At 33.4% G+C, this 27,678-nt stretch overlaps 2 protein-coding genes across 4 annotated transcripts in view; both read left to right on the top strand.

The window, feature by feature from the left end:
- Positions 1 to 10,934, top strand: part of ec (ubiquitin specific peptidase echinus) — a 63,655-nt gene extending 52,721 nt beyond the window's left edge. For all 3 annotated transcript variants that reach the window (XM_029312400.2, XM_029312402.2, XM_029312401.2), the window contains 8 exons: positions 1,015 to 1,149; positions 2,184 to 2,348; positions 3,400 to 3,534; positions 3,859 to 4,128; positions 4,586 to 4,960; positions 5,091 to 5,510; positions 5,635 to 5,935; positions 6,036 to 10,934. In XM_029312400.2, coding sequence (XP_029168233.2) covers positions 1,015 to 1,149; positions 2,184 to 2,348; positions 3,400 to 3,534; positions 3,859 to 4,128; positions 4,586 to 4,960; positions 5,091 to 5,510; positions 5,635 to 5,935; positions 6,036 to 9,727 — 5,493 coding nt within the window. In that variant the 3' untranslated portion in view covers positions 9,728 to 10,934. The remainder of the gene's footprint in view (positions 1 to 1,014; positions 1,150 to 2,183; positions 2,349 to 3,399; positions 3,535 to 3,858; positions 4,129 to 4,585; positions 4,961 to 5,090; positions 5,511 to 5,634; positions 5,936 to 6,035) is intronic.
- A 1,391-nt stretch (positions 10,935 to 12,325) lies between these two features.
- The window catches only part of LOC146723629 (mannosyl-oligosaccharide alpha-1,2-mannosidase IA-like), a 312,214-nt gene continuing 296,861 nt past the window's right edge, over positions 12,326 to 27,678 (top strand). The window contains exons 1-2 of the mRNA XM_085481402.1: positions 12,326 to 12,871; positions 15,837 to 16,055. Of these exons, the coding sequence (XP_085337528.1) occupies positions 12,485 to 12,871; positions 15,837 to 16,055 (606 nt within the window). The 5' untranslated portion in view covers positions 12,326 to 12,484. The remainder of the gene's footprint in view (positions 12,872 to 15,836; positions 16,056 to 27,678) is intronic.

Raw genomic sequence — 27,678 nt, 5'->3', positions numbered from 1 at the left:
CGATAGGTCGCAAATTACGACCGGTCTGCGTAGCATTTCTGTTTGACCTTTGCCATGTATCACGATTGCATACGGCGATGCAAACCTCGAGGTAATGCCGATGTCCTAGCGGTCATCTCCGGGTTTTTCCTCGCTTTCCTCTCGTTGCAAAATCACATGCGCGTTTCGCGGAATTACCTATGCTAAGCGTCCGATTATCTCGCGAATATGTTGATTAGGGAAACGAAAGAAGCAGAGCAGTGCGGTAGGTTTAGCGTTACAATGTGATTTTATCATAGAACGGTTTTATCGTAAGGAGATGACGTAAGGTCTCATGTAATTCTGCGCAAGAGAATTCAAATTAATTCTTCTCTTTTTCTCCGTTTCTCTCTCTTTTATGTATTATAATATTATATATAAATCATATCTACGGTTATATTTACATTTGAAATTTCGAAATTCAATAAATACACATTTATTTACTGAAAGTGTGTAACTGTGTGTGAAGCATATAATTTTATAATATCTAAAGTTAAACAATTTTATTCTAACGTAGCCGCAAAATCATATGATACACATTTATTATTAAACAGAACTAACAGAGTTTTCGATGCTGTGTTTATTAAACAAAAAATAATCTCTATTAATCTTCTGTAATATGATGAAAATTTATTCCATCTATTGATTCGTTATATTCATATTTAAAGATGCTTGTGTGGCGCAACTTATATTAAACTGACAAAGATAAATAGACACATATAAAAAAGACAATAAATCTTTTTTAATAAAAAAAGACTGCAAAAGACTAAATATTAAATAATACGATAAGTTTATTAATAACATACATATATAAAGAAATAAAACTTTATACATATTTGTATATATAATAAAATGCTCATTTATTTATGTCGTCTTTTAGTGTATTCATGTTTCACTGCGATGCACGTCGTTCTTGATGTTCGCGAGATTCAAGGCGGCAAGAAATCTTCTTTGGTGATTCTCGCATTAAATCCTCGTCACATTGTCTTGTTTCAGGACCTGTTCTCGCAGCTGCAGTTTTCGCAAGAGAGCGCTCTGCCACCCGACACGTTGCGCCGCGCGCTGGCAGAAAGCTTTCTCGATCAGCAGAGATTTCAGCTGGGTTTCATGGACGACGCGGCAGAATGTTTCGTAAGTTATTTCTGTTTTTCCAGATGCCATTACCACTACTGATCGAAACGAGATATCGATACGCATATAATGCAATCGATGAATTGCTAAACAATTAGATTTGAATGCGTTAGAAAACACTTAAAACACGCTTTTTACTCATTATTCGCGATAAATCGCGTTCTCGATATAGATTGCCGAAACAATTTTTTAAACGAGCTATTGGAAAAAACGAAGGTGAAGTGTAAATCGATCTACATCTGCAAGGAAAATTTTTATAAATATATTCTGTTCAGAATGTAAGAAGAGAGATCGACTTTCTTGTTAATAATGCAGAAATTTTGATGGCACAGATTGAAGGTCCAGATGTCAAATGTAATCAAATTAAATCAAATCGATCTCTCTCTCTCTCTTTCTCTCTGAGATTTCTTCTTACTCCAGAAAGAGGATAAACCATTATTTTCGTTATTGAATATTTCGAAGCTGATCGAACGTTTCTAATGGTGCCTTGTTACGGACGAGATTGGACTAGCAATAATGATCTTAACTGAGTCTTACAAGTACCGCTGCTATACTACTTTCTCGTTTACACAACGGTCACGTTGGACGCTAGTATATGTCCGTATGTATGTCAACACTAGTTGGTTTGAATAATATCAATGCAACTTGGTACTTACACAAGGAAAGTACGCATAATAGATGCAAGGACAGTAATATATAATCGTATCGCTGTTCTGAATATCGCATATCGTTGTTCTGAATATATTCTCGAATATAATATTTTTACTGAAGTAAGTAATAGCGCTTTACGTATTAAATAAAAATATTATTGTAGTAATTATTTTAATTGTTTAAATATTATTTTGATTATTAAAACGTTAAATTAAAAGTTGACGATTCTTAGCTTTTTTATTGAAGTAGCATAGTTCTGGACTTATACACACAAATGGCAGAAATAATATATCTGTTCAACTTGGCCTTACAAGCGCGACTACGAGTTGCGATAGAAAATACGAAGGAATGCACGCTCGCTAACATACAGTTTTCAATTTTAGGAAAACATTCTTTTACGTATACATCTCCACATCGCAAGCGGCGAGGCTGAAGATATGTGTAGTGCGAGGCATTGTGTGCCGCATCAGAAATTTGCTATGACGCTCGTCGAGCAAAGCGTCTGTGGAGCTTGCGGCGCGACGTCGGAGCCACTGCCTTTTACACAGGTTCGTGTAATTAACATACATATGTGGTTAAGATTATGCTTTTCTACACTTATGTTACATTATTACGTATAGAAGAACAGTCAAGAAAAACCGCATTTAAAAAATGCATACATGAATAATGCATATTGTTTTTTCTTATTAATAGTTTTGTTACATAAAATCATTTACATTTTACATAAACAATTTGTTATTTTTTACAGTTTCTGTACAAGTATATAATACGTGTATGTATATATATACATATATATATATATATATATATATATATATATCACTTTTGCATATAATATACAAACATAAATTGATCTTTTCCGTGCGCATTTCCTTATGTGCAATAGTTTTGAGAAAGATATGTAAGAGTGAATCAGAAATGTCATCTTTGTTTCTGAGATGACACGCTAAATTTCACACTTTGTTGCACCTTCAGATGATCTGTTCGCTTTTTACTCACGTTACTTTTTCCATGTAGTGTCGATTCTATGCATTCACGTTTAAATTTACCTGAGATATACCAATGGATAAAGAGTTTTTATTTCTCTCGTTTTTCTTTTATACATTTTTTATAAATATCTATTCTTTCAGCTTTCACCAATTTTCTCTGAATTCCTTCTATATTATTTGTCGTATAAAATATGATTTGATATACAAAAAGTTATGTAGATTTATATTTATAATATAATAAACATTTATAGAGAACTATGTTTTACTTTCTAAAAATTATTATTTTTGATTGCTAAAATGGATGAAATTGATTTCTCTTAATATATCAGCATTGAATTGCGAATCATAAAGAGCATGAAACTAGTTATTTTTATCTATTGAGAAAAATAGTAGTATATTAACAGTTTGGCGATTTGATTAAAATATCAGAAATAAATCCGTATCAATAGTAATAAATTTGTAGCAAAGTACGCAAGTGCATAAAGTAGAATGGCAACAGAACTCGAGATTCACAGTTTCTCATAATGATTAAAATATTATAAACTTATTTTTTTTTTAATTTGGAGTTATTAAATAAAAAAGTTAATATTATCTCCATCTTTATTTGCAGATGGTTCATTATGTGTCTGCATCAGCGTTAACATCTCAGGCTCATCAAACGTCACTGAATTCGCGGAACAGTCCAGATCTCTTCGGACAACTTCTTCGAAGAGCTGGTGGAATGGGTGACATCCGGGACTGTCCGGTAAGCAGGCTAAACGAAACATTTTACGAAATACTTGGTCGAATTGTGAGTAACATGTCTCTATCTCTCTCTTGCATATTATAATTTGTCATCAATTTTATGATAGCCCATCCATATACAGTTGGATTTTAAATAAGATTACGGATGACTGACTCATTCGAACATGATTTATATATATATTCTTTCTCCGAATTTATACGCGATGACTCTAAAACTTTCTCTCGAGAATTAAAACAGGTCGACACAAAATGTGTACGCAATTTTACTGATATTGTAAAATAAATAATAAATGATAAAGTATTCGATTTCCCTTCATTTTTTCAGAGTTCTTGCGGTGCAAAAATTCAGATATGCCGGACTCTGATGAATCGACCGGAAATAGTTTCTGTCGGTGTCGTTTGGGACAGTGAACGACCGTCGTTGGAGCATATCATGGATGTCTTTGCGACCGTGGGCACGTCCCTTCGGCTTAGTGACGTCTTCCACAGTGTAGTGGACTCTCGATGGGGTGCCTCTACCGTGCATAATCTCGTAGGAGTGGTTACCTATTACGGGAAACATTATTCGACCTTCTTCTTTCATACGAAATTAAAGGTAAATGTTACTTAATTTTACGTTTCTATTATATAACGATAAAATTAATGAAGTCGCCAGTGATGAGTAAAACCATACAAATTTATTGAAATTTTCGACCTAACTGGCCAGTACAATTTAATTTGAAACACTACGTTTCGACCCTTAGGTACGGATCCTTTTCAAGTGTAACTGCACAATAAAAATATACAATGATTAAGATATAAAACAATAATTTACAAAGTTGTTAACGAAGAAATTTACAATAATATAAAAATAATGTACCTTTCAAGATGTTGATTCGACAGCAGTAAAATTACTAATGTTAAACCGGAGAAGACAAGTAAATCAATTTAAGTCAAACGTTAAAAACACAATAATATCAAAGTTCGACAATACAACGAAATAAATAAATAAAATTTTCTATTATAATTAGCGATTTTAATTCAATTTATAATACGAGTTGATAATTTCTTAGGTGTGGATCTATTTCGATGATGCCACTGTCAAGGAAATTGGACCTCGGTGGGAGCAAGTCGTGGAGAAGTGTAGGAGAGGTCGTTATCAACCTTTACTACTCCTGTATGCGACGCCTGCTGGTACTCCGGTTAATACGGAGAATGCTCCAAAGACTGTTATTCCTTTCCCGAATAATAATGGTTTAAAGACGTCCCCAAAGAATAGCGTTCGCCGTTCGATTACACCTAGTCCTGAAAAGCCATCCATCAACAGCACTGCCAGACGTGCCATCACACCCAATCCCGATAGTCCGCCTCATCACTATACTCAACGAAGCATTTACAGTGATTACCAGAATCTCACAGATATCCAGAATAACATATTTGGCAACCAGGTGCGTTGTAATAATGTAAATACTTACCTTAATAATTTTTTTTTATACAATTTATGTTTTTTCTCTTTCGAAAAACAGATGTATATACTTTTGCATTTAATTTACTGACTTCAAATTAAATATTGTCTAGGGTGTAGATGCGGTTGACGGTGACATAGAGTCGAAATATATTAGTCGTCGTGCCGTGGAAAACGTAATGCAACAACAGAAGAAACAGCAAATGCAATTGACACGTAGTTTAAGCGTGGGATCGGCCCCGCAAGATGGTATCAGCATCCCTGATCACATGAATGTGCCTCGAAGACGGGATTCCGGCAATTGGTCCGGTGATAGAAACAGCGCGTCATCGAGTTCGTCGACCACGATGGACAATACGTATTTGTATATTGTTAATAAAATGCAGAGAAATTCAAACGTACCTAAAAGTCCTATCAAATCTGGAGAACTCTCGAGTAGCAGCAGCGGTCATTACGATGCCGGTTACGATTCCTATTCTTTGTCGTCTACGGACAGTCTTCCACTTCAGCAAGGACTAAAGCACAATTTACAGGTAAATTTGTATTTTAATAAAATTGAAAATATTTGTATATACAGAATTTCAAATGTTAACAATTTTTAATTTCCAAAAGATATCTATGCATATTTGTTTGTAACTGAAATACTGTTGTTTATAGCTTGCTCAAATACCGGAAGGTTATCAACCTTCTTCCGGTGATGATTGCGAACGGTTGTGCAAGGAGACGGACGCGTTGCTGGATAAATCCCGTGCCGCTGAAGATGCTGGCGATCTTAACACGGCCATGGCATTGTGCAGTGCGGCCAGTAGTAAAGCCAGAGCTGCGATGGATGCTCCGTATAACAATACTCACACGATTACGATAGCAAGAATGAAACATAATACTTGCGTCATGAGAACGAGAAGTTTGCATCGAAGAATGCTACAAGAACAAGCAATCGTTAATGGTGATAAAGAAGGTAAGAAATTAAAATATGAATATTATTTTGTCAATCAAAATATCAATATTATTTTGTCGAGACATGCAAAATAGATGTATTTAACATTGTATTTTTTTAGAAGGGTTACCTGAAGGAAGGCATTCTCGAGAAAACAGTAAATCAAGTCAGCATTCGAGGCAAAGCTCGCGAGACAAAGGTAATCATTCTCGACAAAACAGTCGGGAGCTTCTAGTAAATACATCAGCGACGGTGGATAAACCTACCACGAAGAGTATCGAGATTTATGCTACTTTACCGAAGAAGAAGACTCTACGTAGTAAAGCAACGGCGGTAAATGTTATCGAAGACGAAGAATACATGCTTTATGATCGTCCAACACAAAGGACTGGTTTGTTTAGTCGTACGAAACGCTGCGACGACGAAAAGAAAGATAAGAAACGCGCGAGAAGCGAAGAAAGAAACAAGAATGTATCAAAGGATTTTTCGATAGCACCATCTCGATTATCGCCATCTCCAAAAGGAGTGAAAATTGAAAAGCCGAAGGAAATCGTCGAAACTAATACAACTGCGATCAGAAATGCGCAGCTCAACAACACGACTGCAGTGGAACAGAAACAAGGCAAGAAGCAGCATAAGATACGCAGAAAATTGCTGATGGGCGGATTGATCAAGAGGAAAAACAGAAGTATGCCAGATTTACGAGAAGGACAGGATGGTCAGACGAATGTGAACCCAGAAGGATCCTCTAATATCTTACCGAAACAGTCATTGGATGATTCCAGCGTTGGTTTGAAAGGAAGCGATGCAAATCAGTCATTGTGCGGTTACCTATCAGAAGGGCATCTAGAGTTTACCGGAAACGGCGGATCTGGAAATACTAGCAATCCGAATCTTGAGAGAAGTCGTCTGATGAGAAAGAGCTTCCATGGCAGCGCTGGCAAAGTTTTACATGTTGCGAAAGTGCCTCCACCTCCTCCGCTTAGGACTACTTCTCAGCTTAGTAAATCTAAATGTTCGAGTGAAATGCACAATGAGCATCAATCTGACAAAGTTGTGTATCCTTTGCCGGATGGTCGATGCGCGCCCAATTCGTCGCAGGATCAAAACAGTGCTTATTGGAATCACATGAATACGAACAATTCATCCAATATGGCAAACAGAAAGTCAGATTACGTTGATTACGCTTCGGAATCTCATTCTCTTCCATTTATACCGTCCTATAATGAGCAGAGCAATAATATTTCTGGAGCTTGCCAAACGAACTACAATAATAAGCCTAGAATCCAGGATGACGTTGTACAATATGCTAACGGCATACTTTATGAACCGACTTTTGTCGTTACTCGTGCGGACATTCACAATGAGCAGACTCCTGTTAAGCAACAATTTCAGCCAGATTCTTTGCCGCCTTATCCCGAAAACAGCAACATTTCGCATTCACGGCAACCGAGCGAAGATTTTCCACCACCGCCATATCCTTCAATCCATTCGGTGTCACATTCGAGACAAACTAGTGAAGATTTCCCTCCGCCTCCTCCACCGATTGATGAACCGCCGATTCAAGAAACTCAACAGCTTCAAGTTCCCGTTCAATCGCAGCAACGTGCGCAGCAATACGAAGCACAGCAAATTACCAGCTTGTTAGCGCAGTTACAAAGCAAGAGGGAGCAGATCTTGACTGATCCAAGTGAAGAGAAACGGCCGGAGGAGCACGAGGATGAAGAGAAGTCTACGAGTGAAACGTGGTTGAGAGAGTTGCAAGCTAAACAGGCAGAGAGAAAAATGAAGCGGCACGGATCTTTAAATCAAGACATTCCAAAAGTAAGGATTCCGTCGACAATTCAAGGACCGACTATCGCTAGGAGAACCAGCGATTTAATGATGAACAATCTCGGACAGGGATACGATCAGGGACGTGATGTTACGGATTGTCCAAAAGTCGTTTCTTCGGTAAAAGATATGGCTGCTAGGTTTGAACAGATTAAGCTGCAACCGACAGCGAAATCAGAAGCTGACATGAAACCTCAATCAAAACAGAATGTGAATTGTGTTTCTCCAATGCTTATCTCGAATATGCCTCAAGAAACATCATCGACGGAGGGAACGAAATCGATTACCAGCAATTTAGCCTCTGAGAATTCTGGAGTATTTACGGAGACTTCAAGTTCTCAGGCCGTTTCGAAATCCAACTTTGATTCGAATTCCAATCAGAATTTTGTTGCGATGCCATCGAATAATTCCGGTATTCAACAGAGCGAATTAAATGCCGCGATATTATCGATGTCCTTGACACTGCCGCAAGAGAATGGTTTGCCTATTGATTGCCCGGAAGATGACATCAGTGAAGTAGCGATGCAGAACACCATACAGAATACAACGATACTTCCAAGCGAGGAGGACATTGCCCCGAGAAAGGTGAAACGACGAATAGGAAAGAAGAAAAGTGTATCATTCTGCGACCAAGTGGTGCTTGTTGCAACAGCGGAGGATGACGAAAAGGATTCGTATATACCTAATCCTATTCTGGAGAGAGTTTTACGGTCTGCAATGAACAAACCTGAAACTGCTCAAGTGCTACAAGAAATCAGAAGTCTTCAAGAAGCGGAAACGAATCGCGAAAATACTGTCGCGAAATTCCAACAGCAGACTCTTCCTTTAAAGAGCGAAGCTGACAGCATGCCGGCGACACCTTTCCAAGATCAGCTGAGAAGCGTTAATCCAATTCCAGATACCATTAAACCTACATTTGGACGACAGAATTCAAGTGATTCCATGGGATTATTAACGGATAAGAAGTCTTGTGGGAATGAAGGCAAAGATGTCGTCGATAGTAGAGAGACGTATGCTGGTGTTTCTGCGAATACCTCGAAAACCTCCACGTCTTATGCACCGCAACAGCATATTAGATACACACAGAACGCATACACGCAATACTTGCAGTCGATGTATCCACAGACGCAAACATCTCAATTGACAATGAGACCTCAAATCATTCCTTTATCTCAAACGCAGAAGCCAGCCAGTCCTTATCCCACGCAGATGCACGGACAGTACATACAAAATAATATGCCGCAGACGAAAGGATTGTCTCAGAAAAATGGCTACGGAACGTATTATCAGTTGGAGCAACAGCATAATCAGATGAACAAGCAGGCGAACGTTCAATCGCAACAGAATTTGCTGAATCAAAGGATCTCGTCTCACAACGCCAGCCCGATAACCGTCCAGCATTCGCAACAGCAGTTCTCATATCCGTCTAATCAGTCACCGAATCCGTATCAAAGTCAATACTCTCAAAGTTCCTATCAGGGTCATCCCTATCAAGCCGTTCTTCCGCAGAATAGACCGGGTCAACCATTATCATCGCAGTATCAATCGTCGTCCAATTCACCCGCGTTTTATCAACACCAAATGCAACAAAACGCGCAGAATTATCAGCAGAGACATGATAATTATCAGCGACAATTAGCATCTCAGAAAATGGATCAGCAAAATTCCGTGATGCCTAATCAAACGTATCCTAAGGCCCTGCAGAACGGTCAGATACAGCCGAATGTGAAGTATCCGGCCTATCAACATCCTCCGCTCTCCAAACAGATGCATTTCGCAATGTCCACCGCGAAAGTCGTCCCGATGGTGACGCAGCCGATAGTAACGCAATCTTCTTTACAAGCATCGACGACCACCGTAAGAGCATGCGTGACACCCTGCAATCTCTGTCGAAAGAGAAATGTACTTGAGCCAACGCTTTATTGTACGGACTGCGATTTTTATATGTCTCGCTTCCGACCGGCTAATAAAACCGCTTGAATTGTTTCTCATTAATTTAGATGTCAAATTACAAATGTTCATATGTTCTTCGATGAAGGAATAGCATCTTCTTCGTATAAATTAATTAATTACTCATCGACAAAAATAACTATTGATGCTCATAAAAGTTCTAAATGTTTACATTTCTTAGAGCGGCATTGTATCACAATTTAAATGATTTGCAGGACGTACAATTGTAAGAATGTAAAACACAGAAAATCAGAAATGTAATGTTCATGCTTTGCATGTTTGAAATTTCTTACATGCAACTGATTAAATTCTTAGAGAATTTATATATAAAATAGTATTCATGTAGTATTTCAAAATAATTTTAATTTTATTAATAATGACTTTCGATGAAGTAAACATGAATATATATTCACATATTAAATATATTATTCACATTGTATAAATATTAACATCGGAGACCCTCATCGTGCAGCTATTATTTACTCTCATGTACAATGTATTACTGATAATTTCATTTCTATAATTTACATTAGATATTAAAATGGACTTTGTACTTAATATTATATTATTTTAAACATATTTTATGCTGTTGAAGATTATTATTATAATGCGCAAGCTCTAACATTATTTTTAAGTATGTCTGCGTTACATGTTTATATTATATATAATAACAAACTTAATCAACCTGTTATTGAAACGTTACTATTAATTGTTAAATTATCATGTTTAATATTTTCTGCACTATTTTCATTTGTATATAAGTGAATTTCATATCATTTATGCTTTTTCATATCATACAAGATCAGCGAAACCAATAATTCATTTTATATAAGTTACATTTAAGCCGTACTTTTTTGTATACTTGTATGTTATTAGTGCAAATTGTATTCTATTGAAAAGATGTGGATAGTTATGGGATTGTGATACTAGCCATGCTATGTAAAACTTACCTTGTTAAGATAGAAACTGTATTACAGATTGCAAAAGAAGAGCTAAGTAGGTAGCAGATGAAACTTGATCTCTGAGAATGCGTGGAGTTTATTTTACGTTAATTATCTTTAAAGTTACATCTTCTTGTGTATTACATATATCGCGTATTATACACTGTATCACTTTTCCAGTGTTAGTTAAATGTACAAATGATCTGATTTTATACTTTTTGTATGTGAGTATTTTGTTTTAAAAATACTTTATTTTTTATGTAAAATTACATTAATAAAGCTCCTTTACAATATTATTTCGTCAAAATTGATCTCTTATCCATTATAATAAAGTTAATAAATAAAACTTTGTCTTCTAATTTTATAAACATATCTTGTAATTATTTTTTTATTTTATTTGTACCATATTGGATCTTTAAAAAATATCAAAAGCGGCATAATTATTGTTAAACATTATTGTTAATTGATAATTATTATCATTAACTGTATTTATTATCATTAATATATATATACATTAATAATATAACTATAATAATATAAATAATATAATATTTTTAAATTAAATTATTAAGATATATTAATTAATAGATAATTTATCACTTTTGATTAATTCTAATAAAGATCTTTTTCATATTTCAAGCTTATTTAAAAAAATTGCATATTACTTCAGAATTTATTAAATCACAAGAAAATGATAAATCAATTATCAAGCAATGCCTTATTCGTTAATAATAATTAATGATAAAATTATGTAATTATTTGCTCTATCATTCATATATGTATCCGTTCAACGAGCATCAATTAATTCATAATTCGCGCCATACTTGATTCACGTAGTACGCAACTTGAACTCGCGCCAACTTCATTCCTCTAAAACGGAAACGAAGCGAAAGTATTATAATCGTTTCCGCGCGAGTGTCGAGAACGTCGCGACGTTGGTCTCAATAAAAATATAAAAACGCGATCACGAGCATCCCAAATATTGAATGGATTCGTTAATAATGATCCATTTGATCGCCGTATCCTTATAGTTTTCGAGTATAAGCGTTACGTACAAGTAGTGAATAATATCGCGATCGAAAGTGTTCGTGAGAAAATGTACCTCGAGTGCTGCGATAAAGTGTCGTGTGTGTGTGTATGTGTGCCGTGTTTATAATATATATGTTGTTGCAGTATCGCGTCGGTAGTGAAATAATTCGGTTAAGTGCTATAAAAATGAAATGCATTAATTCGCGAATAAGTGTCGAAATCGGAATCTAACAAAATTTGGACTGCCTGAACAGAGAGAGATGGAAAATGCCGGAGGATCGTCGAACATTTTGCTGCCGTTTTATGATCATGATCGGAGATATTAACATTATTGTGAGTGAAATGTTCTTTATTTCTTTTTCATTTAATATGAAAAGTAGCTCGCAGTAAGGATACAGTAAAGTTTAAAGTCTCAATTTGCATATCATCTTTTCGTCACACATACATACATATACATATACATGCAAAGATGAGCCACAAAATGGCGACGGCAAAAGGGCGCGCTTTTCTCAGTCATCGATACCGAGTCAAATTTCGCGCGCAATCTGACGTATACGTGACGTTACGGTCGCGAGCGACGGCGCGGTCACGTGGCCGCTGTCTCCCGCGCGCGCCACGTCAGCTGATCGGCGCTGGCGTTCCCCAGCCAGATGTCAACCGCGGCACGCAGGTGGTGCTCGCATTCGTAATGGCGTATGACGGCTGAGACAGCACAGGCGAAACGCGGACGGGTGCTCGAGTTTTCGCGGATCCGCAACACCTGGGTGGTGATTAAGTGCCGCGGCGCGTTGCCTGGGTGTCGAGTGTTCGCGGTAAGATGACCACGACGGCCGGTGCGCTGCCGTCGTACCAGCGCTTCGCGAACGGCGTGCCGGTGCCGTTGTTCACGAGACGGTCCTTCCGTCCGCGCGAGAAGTACCTGATCCTCCTGGTATTCCTGACGTTCGGCATCGTGTGTTTCGGCGCGTTCTTCTTCCTCCCGGATTTTCGCACCGGCGGCGCGGCCGTGAACAGTGTCTACCGTGTCTATCAACGTATGCAGAAGGCGGGACCGGAGCTGCTGCTACCGGTGCCACCGCGAGCCTCCGGCGATGGCAAGGACTCCCGTTCCTTCGCGGGCGGACACCCGAATGCGGTGCCGCCCGGTCACGAGGACAGTGATCACCAGGACGTGCACCTGGTTGAGGATAAGCAAAAGCTGCAGGTATGAATTTACGCGCTCGCTTTAAATCGATTCCCTCTCGAATTGCGATTCTCTCGAACACCTCGCTTGACACTAGCTAGGAATAGATGACTGGTTTCGCGCGATTTCGTTTAATTCTCGCGCGTTTTTTGCGATGTTTACAATAGTAATTTCTTTTACGCGAAATCGTACTCCGTTTGTTTACATACAGCCATTGTGGCGTGCATGGCTGACGCACGTGCGCGGGACTCCACGCGCTGTCATTCCGTTCACGATCGCGTCTCAATGAATAGCGATAACGATCTTTCGTTAATCCTCGTTTGTTTTGTAAAGTGAAGAAATATCATATATAACATTTGTGAATAAATATGTAAATATTTATTGTTTGATTCGATTTTGAAATAATAGTATCGTGATTAACAAAAGTTAGCTTATTCGATTAACAGTCATTTAAATTTAATTTCTACATTTTTTAAACGTATATATATTTTATTATTAGAATATTTTAATTAGAATATTTCTATACTTATCATACATATCGCGGAGACGTTACTCAAATTTTTTAATTTTATTTTTTATTTTAACGTAGTTTTTATATATTGCTCATTTTTTATGATTCCATATTTATCTGCTAAATATAGACACATATTGAAATAAAATCTCAACTAATTACTAAAACTCGTTCGAATTCGTCGGGGTCAAAGTCGAACCGATTTCGCTCGTAAAGGAGACGGCATGATATCTGTTATGCTTTCTTATTCATGCGTGTTTGTACATCAAAAGTCCCGTTTCGTGAGTATTCTTTTTCTTCTATTCAACTTGAGTAGGTCGTGCCGTGATCTTGCCCTCGTAAGGCAACGTGTCGACGGAATATCGATATAGACGAATTATAATTGATTGAAATTGCTGTGCTCTAACAATCTAAAATTATAATTGAGTATTGTCTTAGAAACAATAGCTAATCGTTTCTAACATATTAATAATAAATTTGAAAGAAATAAGAAAGAGAGAGAAAATTATAAGATTTGAAAGAACTTGTTGAATATACATAGAAAATAGAAACATTTTTTTGTTTTCGATTTTTGATACAAATTTGTGAATATTGATGTTTGTTTATGATATATTTTGTATTACCAATTTTGACTATTATCAATTAGACTTTTTTTGATAAAATACTAATATTAAATTTTTCGTCCGAGATGTTAATTGATACAGATAAGCGCGAAATTAGACTGCACGTGGCAAATGTAATTTATCTTGTTTGCAAACGCGCAAAATAGAGATTTATTCCATCGTTATCGTTTCCGGTTTTGTTATTCATTTCTTTTGCGCAGAAAAATAATAACCATGAATGTTTTCTTGTTTTGTTACGCCTCCCCTTATGGCGCTTTTTCGTTATAAATCATAATTTTTTCAAAAAATGACAACGTAGTTGATTTGCGATAACACGCTTTGCAAAGAACGGATGCGATTATTTTTAATTAAGATAAACAAGGTGCTCGTTCGCTGCGTTGGTTATCGGTTCTGAAATCTTGTAAATTGCATCATTTTAATTGACAATATCCTAACTCGCTGCACAATATATTAAAGCTGACAATGACTCACGCAAAATGCAACGTTTGAATTTTTTTTACGTTCCGAGTTTCGAAACATAGATGCGGTAAATAAAAACGCACTTACTAATGAAGTGAAATGTGATTCGTCAACGGAACTCTGTGTTAGTATCGTGAAAGAAAATATAACGCGACAAATATGAGATAGTTAGTCCAAATTGGAGCAATATTCGCGTACATCGTGCGAGACAAATGCGCGTTTGCATATATAAATAATCGTTATAAAATAATAATTTTTAAGATATATATACATATATATAAAGAGAATGTATTTACTTAATGTGAATATTAGTGACGATATTTTATTATGATTAGTAATGTCTGATAAATTACGATATTGATTTTTTATTAATGTTTTTTAAAGAAATTAATTATTCCTGAAATCTAGTAGAAATGAAGCTAAATATAGAGAATGACGAAAATCTTGAAAAGAATAATGAGAATAAACAAGAACAGGCTCTGTTACAAAAGTAGTTCTCGTATGTTTCTCCTCTTTTATTTTCTTTTCTTTGGCAACGACATAACGGTAAGGTGTTCGAGAGTATGCACTTCTTCGGAGGTGCATAAGGCGAGGAGTGTACTTTCGTGGAATGTAGGTCGCGTATAGATGGCACGTGTGATTGTTATGGAAATGCACTAGTCTCTTAATTTTCAAAGTGGTGTCTTACAAATTAAATATCTTAAATTAATAAAATTGAGTAAAAATAAATTAACAATATTCATTTACATAATTATCAGTTATATTATAAATCAGTAGAGATAACAAAAGCAGTCACGAAAATCCAACTAATTTTAATCTGCACGTTTAGTCTAGATACTAATGTAAATAATCTTTCAGATTAGAATTGATATTGATTATTAATATTATTAAAGAATGTATTCTTTTTATTTATTGTATGGATACATATATATGAATTGGTTTTGATTATTATTTTTAAGTAAAAAATTAGTGTAAACGAATTGCCAATAATTTATATAATATTGCATTTATCAATATTATTTATATAATATTGTTAGAATATAAAATAAATTTACAAACAATAAAATGGCAAAATGTTATTTTGATACTCTCGTTTAAAAATTATTTTTATTTGAATATTTTCTGTATATTCTTTTGATAGTAGTGTATTATTAAATTCACGGAATTCATCAATTCTGTCTTTGTATAATATATTTTCTTATTCAATTTTGAATTTAATTAAGTATAAAATTGAATGTAAAATTTATAAATAGTAAAATTAATTCATTTTGATTTTTATCGTATGTCTTCAATGATTGTTAATTAAACACATATATATCGTGCGGATTTTGCGTGCCATCTAAAACACGATCGCAATGCATCGCATGAATACATTTTAGATCCGAATTATTAGGCAAAAATCGATGAGGAGTATCAGCAGCATAAGACATTAGAAAAACCGGACATGGGTGAATCGCGAGTGCGTACGAGTAGTTCGTCGTCATTGATTGTGCATAAGGAAGAGACAATTTTAGTGACAGTGCCACCAGCACCCGCGGATAAACTGCCATTAACTGTCGGCGGAGAGGATAAGGATCACGTTGCCAGACAACGAAGGGACAAAGTGAAAGAGGTCAGTCATTTTTAATTTGAAAAATATTTTTTGTTGCTGAAGAGGAATAAACAGCGACATATGTATGTACCTGTTTATAAAAAAAATGAAAACATATACATCGGATATCTTCAGGATATACAAAAAATGTTCTGCAATAATAAACTAAAATTAAAAGTATACATTTTTATTATGAAAGGCTAGTTCTATGAAAAAGTAAGAAAAAAATTAATGAATATTCTCATAATTATTTGCATTAATTCTCTATGGGTTACATTTTTCGCAGTTTTTTTCAAGTTTATTAGTATAATTTTAATATAAATTTTAATTTAAAGTACCAACTTAATATTATTCATTAATTAAATTCTCTTTTTTAAATGCTTTTGATAAAAAATATTTAAATAAAAAATCAGAAAAATGATATATATAATCTTTATCAAAGAAATCGAGAAAAAAATATTATTTTAAAGCTTTTTTGATAATATCTCTGTATTGTAAATGTATAAACACGTAAGTATGTAAACGTATTTCTGATGTATTAAAATTGCCTTCTTGTTGCTGTTCCGTGCAAGAGATTCCCCTTTATTGCGAATTCATAAAACCTTATCTTGACTATTTAAATCATATCTTTTCATGGAGTTCTCGTGAAAAATCTTATAGTGTTAGAGAGAACTACTACTATTTCCACGAAAACTGGAAGTGTGAGAGGCCACTTTTTCGCGAAGGTAGTTTCCGCTTGCGCCGATATCTACGCTATGTTTCGCAAAATAATGAACCGGGATTTTTAAATTGACCTCGAGAAGTTCAATCTCCTAGCACAATGCGCTACTCTACGCTCTGCATGCAAATTACTTCTATAAAAACTATAGGATCATAACGACTTGTGTGTAGTGCTCTTATAAAAAGGACACTACCTAACGCTTCTCCGCTGACTTGCAAACTTTATATGCATAAGTACATATATGCATAAAACTCAATTTTGGAGCAAGTTTTAAATTGCACACTCGAAGAAATCGCAGATCATTCTGATGTGAATATCGCATTTGTGCTAGCATGCGAATAAAAATGACGAAATATATAAGAAAGCGTTCTGTATCTTTTTCGTGTCGATGCACATACATACATACATGGAATGAAAATATCTGCTAAAATATATTTCTCCCTCTCTCTGTGAAGTTGGCATCTCATCTTTTAAAAGATTAATATTTTTATTAAAATTCTGAATGCGAAGAGTTGAATACACGAAGAGTTTTAGAATCTCTTATTAATTTTGTAAATTGCTCTTTGAATTAAAGCTATATAAAGAATCAATTCATGATTCTTTAAGGTGCTAACTTCACAAAACGAAATCTCTAAATAACATTATAAATTTCGAATAATTGAAATTAACTATTAAACATAATTAATTTTTTTGCCATTAATGGGATCTCTTTTAGAACTTTTGTGGTGTTATCCAGAATTCTTAATAAAATTCTGCTAGAATTTAAAATAATTATTGTCTGTTATTCGACATACGAAAAATCGTGATAATTTTTGAAATATTTTAACCCTTCAAGAATTAAGAGCCATTGAAATTTGTGAAATATTATTCAAAAAGCCAAAATTTCGAAAAAAATGTTTACTTATCGGAACTTAAAAATGATTTGATTCGACGTACGAAAAATATACGACACTGATGAAATATTGATTTTAGCGATTCAAGTGTTAAGAGTTATCTTTAGGACTTGTAAGATTTTTTATAACACGATATTGGAAAACCAATATTTTAAAAGTTATCTCAATTTTTCATATGTTGGATAATGGACAAAAAATATTTGAAAGTTTTGGCAGTTCTGTTTAAAGTTCTGAATGCACCTCACGAAGTTAAAATTATTTTCATATTGTTATTGGCATTTTTATTTACTATTCACAATTATTCAAAATCATATATTTTATATAATTTTTTTTATTGAGACTGATATCAAATATTAGTTCGTGAAATAATAAAATACATATAAAATTGAATTACTCTCGTGGTAGATTATATATTTAATTTTATTTTATACAAACACACGCACATACACATTCAATTGCTAGAATTTTTGGTTTGTTTTAAATTACCATAATTTTACGTAATATATACCATTTTCAGAATTGCTAAACGGTTTAATTGAAGTTTACTGTGCGGGCAATGTAAGCTGATAATTCGTTATATTCAAATAGATTTTGCATGATACTACTCGCCTGCATGGTATCCGGGTCCGATTTTATTTAATTTTCGTCATTTCCATTTTTTCCGTCCCTCTTTTTTGCACTGAATAAAAATGCATGGAATTTGCAGTCTTCTACGTATCTCGTTCGATTTGCAGTTTTACGGCATTATCGATCGCAAGCGTATGTGATATTTTAATTGGAAAATCGTACGTTTACGAAAATTTTAGTTACTACTCGCCATATAAAAAATACTGTTTTCGTTTTTTTTGTTTTTTTATTTTGCAGAAATGAAAAGGGGAGATGACTTGCAACTCCGATATAATCGACGCGCACTAATTTGATCATGATCGAAAAATAATAATTATCAGTCGGTGAGCATGCGGTCTTGCAATTAAGTTTCCGCTGCATTCGTTGCGCGAATCGTTCGCCATTCATCATTTGATTCGAGACAGGATATAGAGTCACGCAATATCCTTGGCAACATTGTAGTAGCAATAGCGTGGAAATATCAAATGACGTAGCTTACTGTGTTGTTCTGTTACGAACTTCTGTCAGAGAAACTTGTGTCGTTACGAATAGGACAATTTATGAGATAAAATATGCTTTTTTTTACATGCACGCACACACGTACAATGCATTTTAAAATAAAACATACAAACGCGTAAAAAATTTTATTTTTTTTAAACATTCATTTTTTTCTTTGTATATTATTTTAAATGACATTATATAATTTTAATTGTATATCTTCTGCATTGAAAAGAGTTTTATTTCTCTTGCGGCGATGTTAGGTATCATTTTACTCGAAATGTATGATATTGAAATAATCATTGTTAGGTACATTATTAGCAGGCATTTTCGCTGATAATAATAATATGGTTATACGTAAAACGTTTCGTAAGATTCATTTTCACTGATTATGCGTTGTTGCTTTATATCCATCCATCTTCGTTTCCTAGTTACGTCTATTCATTTGAAAGTCATAGGGTACGTTCATCTTATGCGCTTTCACGCTAAGAGCATTCCCTTTCATTATTCGACTTGGTGCTTCAAAGCGTTTTTATGAAATAATAATGTGATCTCATTAACGAAAGAATCATTTCTTGTTTATATTTATCTTTGAAAAAAACTAATACAAAAGAGTAAAGAAAGCGTAAACATTTTCAGATAACTACAAAGAAATGAATTTAAGAATAAAAAACTAAAGTTTTGAGATATGCAAATTAATTATATATGTGTATGTATAAAGATTTTAAAAATTAATATTTTGTATATAACATATAAATATTATATATAATAAAATGAATTCTCTCCTCTTCTTTAATAAATAATATATAAAATTAATAATCGATATAAGTATAATATGTATATTAATAAATACGGATATATTTGAAATTATTTGTTATACTAACTACAATTATTTATTGAGTTTGTACCTAGAAATTGTACAATACATCTTGAATGCGAATAGACAAAAGCATGCATTGATTGCATTTGAATGTCAACTTTGACAGTGTAAAAGCTAGTAAAAGTTAGATGAATACACTTATAATTTTGTAATCGCGTGATTTGTCAGTTGCATGTTTCGCGGTTTTATTTCAGTAATTTTTATTTTAATTTTTCACTGCAGCACGTACTTTCGAAATTTTAGTGTTTGACATTAGTAGACATATTTTTTTAAGCTTATCATAGAAAATAAATTAGTGATTTTAATAACAAATTGAATAATATAATAATAAATATAATATATATAAAACAAAATTTAATATTTTCTTGAAATTTTTTATAACTTCGTTATATTTATTATATTATTTGAAGGGGAATGTAAGTTAAAATAAATAATGAAATAATTCATTATCTTATATATTTGCTTTTTACAATTTCACTGTAATCAATAACGTTTCATTATGCGCTGATGTTTGAATGAGAACGCGAATTGCGCAATCATTTTAACCAACAACTATTAATTGCCAGCATATTATCATTACAACTAGCGAGTAGTGATTGTCAATAAACAAGTAGAATTAATATCATAACCGTTTATTGTTTGAAATCTATATCGATTGCTCTAAATGAGCGTTCAAGCAAAGCGCACATCATCGTCGATGAATCAATTCGACTTTCATGCTGACGTTGATGTTGATGCAGTATATCAATGTTATCAATATCAGATTTAATTCTATACGCACTGACTACAATTGCTAGGCTTTTATAACGCGAATGAATGTTACGTTATCCGCGCATGAACGCAACATATATTTTTGATGTTCTTTTGTAAAAGGTCACATTATAAGCACGCGATCGTTTTCCTGGATGTTCGATGTGTCTAATTATGTCTCGGATATATTTTCATAAATTGATCACGAGTGTAGATACAAGTTCTCTGAAATTTCAGCGACATAAAAAAGAAATAATTATTGTAATGTTATTTCGAAATGTATTTGAAATTTATAATTATAATTCACATTTATGAACAATATTATTATTATTATATAAACTTATTAATATTTTACGGTTACAAGATGCAAAGAAAATATATGTTTACCATAATGAATACGACGAACGGAAAAAATCATTCGTCGACGCTCAACTGTACATAAGAATGTTTTTATTAACGGTTTACAATTTGTCATGCTATGCTGCTATGATCCGTATAAACGTTGGTATGTACGGCTTTCACCGAAGCGAATTCTGAAAGCGAGTTTTGTCGCGTACCTTGTCACCTCGTCCAAGTCATCGAACGTGTTCTTTGGTTTGGAGGTCCTTCCTACAAGCTCATTATTTTAACGGTGCATTGACCGCATTGTGTTCACTCTCGTATCGTATTGACTGCACGGTCACGCGCCGATAATCGGCGCAAATTTAATTTCTCCGTCGCAGAATAAATTCTTGAACTGCTGCTCGACGGCGAGAACATCTTCTCGATATCCTCTTATTGTTTGCTGGAAATTCTCGATTATGTATTGTGAACATCGTGTATATAAATTCAAATTATTATAATGTACTTCGATCTAATATTAATCTTAATACGCACAGAGCGAAATTTCTCTTACAATTTACCCTGAAAATCATAGTAATCGTGGGATAGTATTATATTGGAAGAATATTAAGAATTTCTTTGATTAATATTTATACAATAAAAATATTAATATCTATCCCAATAAGATATAAAATATGTTTGATTAATATTTTACTATGTACATTAAATTTACTACATAAACTTTATTCTTACAATAGTTCTAGAGTTCCTGAGATAGTTTAAATTAATAGTTCTAGACATTAAAGCAACGAAAATATTATAGGACAAAGTGAGAACTCTGCGTGAAGTATATGTGAACTTTGCACACGACTTTTTAAAAATGAATTTTTTAATATTGTAGTTGTTTATAGTAACAATATAATTTTGTATGTTTATTTCGTTTATTTTATATCAAAAAGAAAAAACTAAAAAAGAATCATCACCACTTTAAAATATTTTAAATCTGCTTGCGCAGTCTTTTTTAGGGTTGTGTATAGTTTCTTTATAGTATGATTTTCCGTTTCATTTGTAGTTGCTCGGTTTAGAAATTCTAATTGTTTAAAAAATTGTCAAAAGTGATTTTTATTAATTTTCAAGATTTTTTAAATCTGCTTTTTCCAGGTGATTCAGATTCGTTTGTAGTTATATATATGTAGCAATTGAAATTGAAATTTATATTAAGGAAAAAGCAGATTTAAAAAATCTTTAAAATTAATAAAAAATTACTTTTGACAATATATTATATTTTTTCACAAATGTAGTTTCTAAACCGTGTAACTGCAACCGAAATTCATTACAAACATCTGGAACATCTAAAAACGATTGCTCAACCGAATTTAAGATATCTTAAAGTCGGGTGCTGGTTATAATTTTGATTTATTTTTACATTGACTAAATAATTAAAAACTATCATTTTCCGTATTAAAAAATTGATTTATTGAAAGTCAGGTACCAGATGCACATAACTGAATACGCGACATTTCTAAGTCCGAATAAGTCTTTAAGCGCAGATAGATCGATATTGATCTTAAAGCGAAAAAATTAAAGACATGTGACCAGCAGCATCTCACTTTAAGATATTTCAAATAAGGTCAGAACTCTTAATTATTTATGAACGAGTTTATGAATTTCCACAAAATAAGATCTCAACTTCACGCACACATATTTTTTATTATGTAAATGTTTAATCAGAGAAACTCTTATAAAATACTTTCAATACTATATTGTCTCACGATTACCATGATTTTTATGGTGAATTTTAAGAGAAAATTCTCTCCATGTATAAATGTTATAAGTATACATTTTTATACATTATAAAGCAATAATAATATTGATATTAAATCAATGTTTCTTACATTTATACATATATATGTTATATTAGTTTGTGTGTGAGCGAATATAATTTTATATTTTATTTTATCTCAATGCAATATTTTTTAATTTTTTTGATATATTATATTTTTCGCGAATGAAATCTTCAATATTCAAAATTATATCAGCGCCGGTTGAATTAGCGAAAAAGAAAAATATGGACTGAATAAAATATTTTTTGTACACGCACGCACACACACACACACACATACATGTATGTATATATATGTTTAACATTGATGTCTCTATTTGCTAGCTAAACTAACCGCATTTCGAATATATTTTTCTGCGTTTTACAATCAAATCTATATTCGGTCAAATCCTTTCTACCTATGCAACATCCGACATTTTAACACGCCACATAGAGATTTGTTCGTTTTTATTTGACATTCCGCATGCATGTTACATGTTTTTGCTTTGTACAACGAGTAGATCGCGTAAACGCATCGATGTCGAATTGTACGGCAAATACAGATAACGATGAAGCTCGTTTGTCAACTATCATATCTGATCACTCATCAAATTTCCGACCGCAATCCGTGCACATTCCTTTTTCGAACTTTATGAATGGTTGATCGTATCATTATGTATTTATCAGATCGTTACCTGCTGATTTGCGATGAACGATGCAAGTTTTATTTTTAATTACTTGAAATTGCGGTTCCGAACTGTCGTTTTATTCGCGTTGATACCTCGAATCCCCGCATTTATTTATCGCGTCCGCTGATTTCTAGTTCTTTTGATAAAATGATTCATGTTTTCAACTTACTAGTCGTTATTCGATTATTTCAATAATAAAAATTCAGGTTTTAATTTGAAGATGCTCTGTTTGGCATCTAGCAATATTTTTAACATTTTGGGGTTTTAAGCGTTTTTTTATTATTTTATTTTTTGTCATTTTTCGTTTGTGTAAATAATTAAAAGAAAATATTTATAATTTAATAATTTTTTATAAGCATTTTTTGAAAATATAAAGACAAGAATTTAGTAAATATTTAGATTTATAAATCTAACAATCTGTATAAATTTACCAGGAATTTGATAGTGCATTAGTCTAAATACAGTCTGATACATAATTTATAAATTCAAAAGCTTATAATTTTCACAGTTTAAAAATTTAAAAATACAGATACAGATAAGTGAATTTAGGTATATCTATTTCAGATGTATAACTATAGACATATGGACGCGAGTTATTTCTCGTATTTAATTTAATAAATTGATAATTTTTTTTAGTATAAACAGGTAAATTCAATGAAATTTATTTTTATGCTCGAAAAATATTACATCCATTTAAATGTTACATGTTTTTGCAAATGTTTAATGAGAAATTTTATTTTCGGTAACAAAGAGCAATAAATAAAATCGGATTGTCCTATCTTGTTTGAAACTTAACAAACAACTCATAATTTAATTTAATTGTGCGCAAGCCATCGTAATGCTTACATTTATCTTTGTTGTTTGTTTTATTAATTGTGGCTACTTGTTCTTTATTAAGCAGATGGTTGCGCGCAACAAAGGGTGCAATTGCATTTCTTAGAAGTGTCATCAAATATTTTGTGATAAGCATGATTGCATCGGAAATTTTAAAATGTCTCGTTTTATCAATGCTATAGGAACTACTTAAATTGCAAATATATATTTTAGCCCCTTCCTTTTTAAATAAATTTAGAAGATCTACTTTGCAGTCCATGCAACACATGCGAATTTTAACCTGTTCAATTTTGCTTGATGTTTAGCGATAAATTTAATTATTTTAAAAATATTTTATACTAAGGATATATAAAATGAATAGAGATAGTATATTGGTAGTTTTTGTTTCCGAATTTCCTGTGAAATGCGAACTTTTTTCGGTTATCAAATATGTTTTGTTCGCATATCAAAAGTAAAACAAACTTATTTATATTGTGAATAGAATTTTTTCCGAAGCTTGATAGATCACAAATCGGATAAACGATAATTTGCGAAAACAAATCCGGTTTTTTAACGCGATAATTATTTTGTGACTCCTCGAAAGAGTGTGAGAGGAAAAGCTTGAGTTGAAATGAACTATCTATTCACTTGCAATTTATTTGCTCGACGATCAACTAGCACTTGCAACTGCGAGATCCACGTTATTGCCACGTTAACTCCATTGCCATTTCGTTGTAATGGAGTTCTGTAAAGAGACGCATCCGATCTCTAAATCTGGCAATCAATGTGGCTATGGTTTAATCGGTTACATGTAAATTGTAAACTGTGGGATTGGATTTATCAAGCGAAATAATTAGAGTTTTCCAAATCAATAGCACAGTTAAACGAAACGTTGTATGGAACATTTCGCTAAATATATTTTGTATTTGGTTTGAAAATCTTGTATTAAATTGCAGTCTGATAGAGACAAATTATTTTAAATCAATCTAGTAAATAATCGAGTACAAATGCAGAATATTTTATTATTTTATTTTGTGAATGAATATTTTTTTATATTTTTAACTTTAATTAAATATATTATAGATTAATAATATCATTACTCTTCCGTTTGCATTTGATAAATTTTTTTTCTTTCATAGTGTATTTGTTTGGTTAATGTTTTTTTACACAATGTACATACACAGTCATACATGAATAAACATATTAGAGTTAATATATACGTGTCGAACATTTATTCATGTGCATTATGGAATATTTACAAGTTGGGATACACATTTGTTTAAACGAGTTAAAGGATTTCAAAATTAAACACTAAGAAAAAAGAACAGTTGTTATAGTTGCACATTTTTCTTTCAACGATATCAAATTAAATATTTTCATTGTTTATATATAAAAGATATTTTTTAAGAAATGTGTAAGAGATTCAATTGCAGATGAAATGTATTACAATTTATAAATCATTAATTTTTTAGAAATTACAATTAATTGTTTTCTAAGAAATTGATATAAAAATAAATTTTATTTGTGCAGTTTTAAGATAAATTGAGCTACAATATATGCTAAACATTTTCTATTTATAATTTGAAACACAAATTTTTATTTTGATCAAATTCAACATCTTACATCGTCCAAGCAGATTTTCCTCATCATTTTTTAGATTTTTAAAGATTGATAGTTTTACGTGAGTTGCAAAAATAATTTTATCTTTTAAAAACAAAAAACTTTTTTCTGGGTATACATATATGTATAATATTATTATCATTTATCGCTATCCGTCCAACTATCAAGTAAACGGCATCACATTTTGGATTATCGCGCCACGAAAATTGCAACAGCGTGTAATTGATTTCTCCTCCTCTGCCGGTATATTTTCGTCGTGTCGTCGCCAGGAACATTATGCCCCCGAGAGATTTCACGGACGTTCTTTCCTTAAGGATGCCTCTCGCACACCTGGACGCACACACGCGCTCATCATCGTTGATCACGCGACGCGTCCCGCAACTGGCAATTCTTGCGAGATTCTCATAAATTTTGACCCGCCTAATGACGCACTTTGAGACCGATAATGCCGGCCCAAGAGGGCAGTCTCGTTGATTTAAAAAAGTCGCAGATACGCGGGCGTATACGCGCCCTTATTTCCGCCGATTACACAATCTTTAATTCAGTGACCGACAGTGTTCATCGAAATTTCTCTTTCCGCCCTTTTTTTTATGGATATGTTTTCGCTATTTCCTGCTGCAATAATTTCTAATGGTCATCGTAATGAACATTGAATGACGTCGGATGAATGTTCATACTTTTAGCGGAAAATAAAATTGACATTTGCAATTCAAGCGATCTAGATCGTATTAAAAATGATTAAAACGTGTTTGTGCATTTGTGCGCGTTGAATTTCGCTTGAAAATGTAAAATTCGAAAAATTTATGTCTTTATTCGAGAACGTTTGATAAGTGGTTTCAATATTAAACAAATAATATTAAGGAGTTTATTGAAAAATTGAATTAGGAGATGAAATTTTCTTTTAATTGCTTAATAAATTTTTTAAGAAAAAAATGGATTTTTTGTAAATTAGAAAAATGCATTTTCCATATGCAATTGCATCTCTTACACATTCTGATAGCAAAAATATGAAATGGGTGGTGGTTAATTGTTCGAATGTCGCTTTTCTTTAACCAAGGTATATGGGGCGGGATTTTCCATAAGCAAAAGCCAGTATCGATGCAGACATATTCTCATTGATATCGCAGCGATGCACGCGTCGCGGCCGCGTATACCGAGCCGACATAGATAAATACACATGTTCCCCGATATCGACTCGACGGCCGAGCACGCTGCATCTCCGCTACGTGAATGGAACGTGGAATGGAGACGTTTTATTGGACGTTATCCTCCGATCGTTTGTAATCATTTCGCGGGATCGGCGGTGCGCCATGTGGACTTGAAAAATGGAAAGCGTTGTGTGGATGCGGAATAGCAAGAGGAGAACCATGAGACAGTTTTGGGTCGCAAAATCTATGATGAATAGGTAGAGGGAGGAAAGTAAATGCGCTGACACAAATTGGACGTCGGGTCGAATAATTAGGAAATTTTTATATTTTACGACTAATTATGAATAAAAATAAGAAAGCATTAAATTATAAGAGATGCGCATATTTGATTATATATCCTTGATGCAAAATTTATATAACTATATCTTTTTCTGAAGAAAGATTAAAAAAAAGAGGGAGAGAGTTTAATCTAGAAGCTGCGATCAATAATAGCAGAGAAACTCATTATAGAAAGCACACTAATAATCCTTTCTAAAGCACGAGTGTAGATCGTTGTATCCGGTTTTCGATCGTTCTATGGCTATTGAAAAAGTAATTTGCTTCGTTCTCCCTCTAGTGTTATTTTTTTTTTCTTTATTTCTTCAAATATTTGTCCGTCGTCCAAAACGGAAATATGCGAAAGTCATTTACGGTCGTTGCCAGAGTCTGGCAACATTTTTTTTTCTTTGTATTGCGGGCGGTTCTGTGTGCATATATGTTTGAGAGAGAGAGAGAGAGAGAGCAGATGGGAGAGAAAGCGAAGAGAGGAAGGATAGCATCGAGAGTTCCCAAAGCTTCCACCTTTTGTTATGTCATCGCTCGTTCATGGCGTCGGCATTCGATA

This window comes from Nylanderia fulva, unplaced genomic scaffold (genome assembly GCF_048542155.1).
Source record: "Nylanderia fulva isolate GAGA-0341 unplaced genomic scaffold, ASM4854215v1 Scaffold18, whole genome shotgun sequence".
NCBI lineage: Eukaryota > Metazoa > Arthropoda > Insecta > Hymenoptera > Formicidae > Nylanderia > Nylanderia fulva.
The sequence above is the reverse complement of the archived record's forward strand: the minus strand, read 5'-3'. Positions and strand labels throughout refer to the sequence as shown.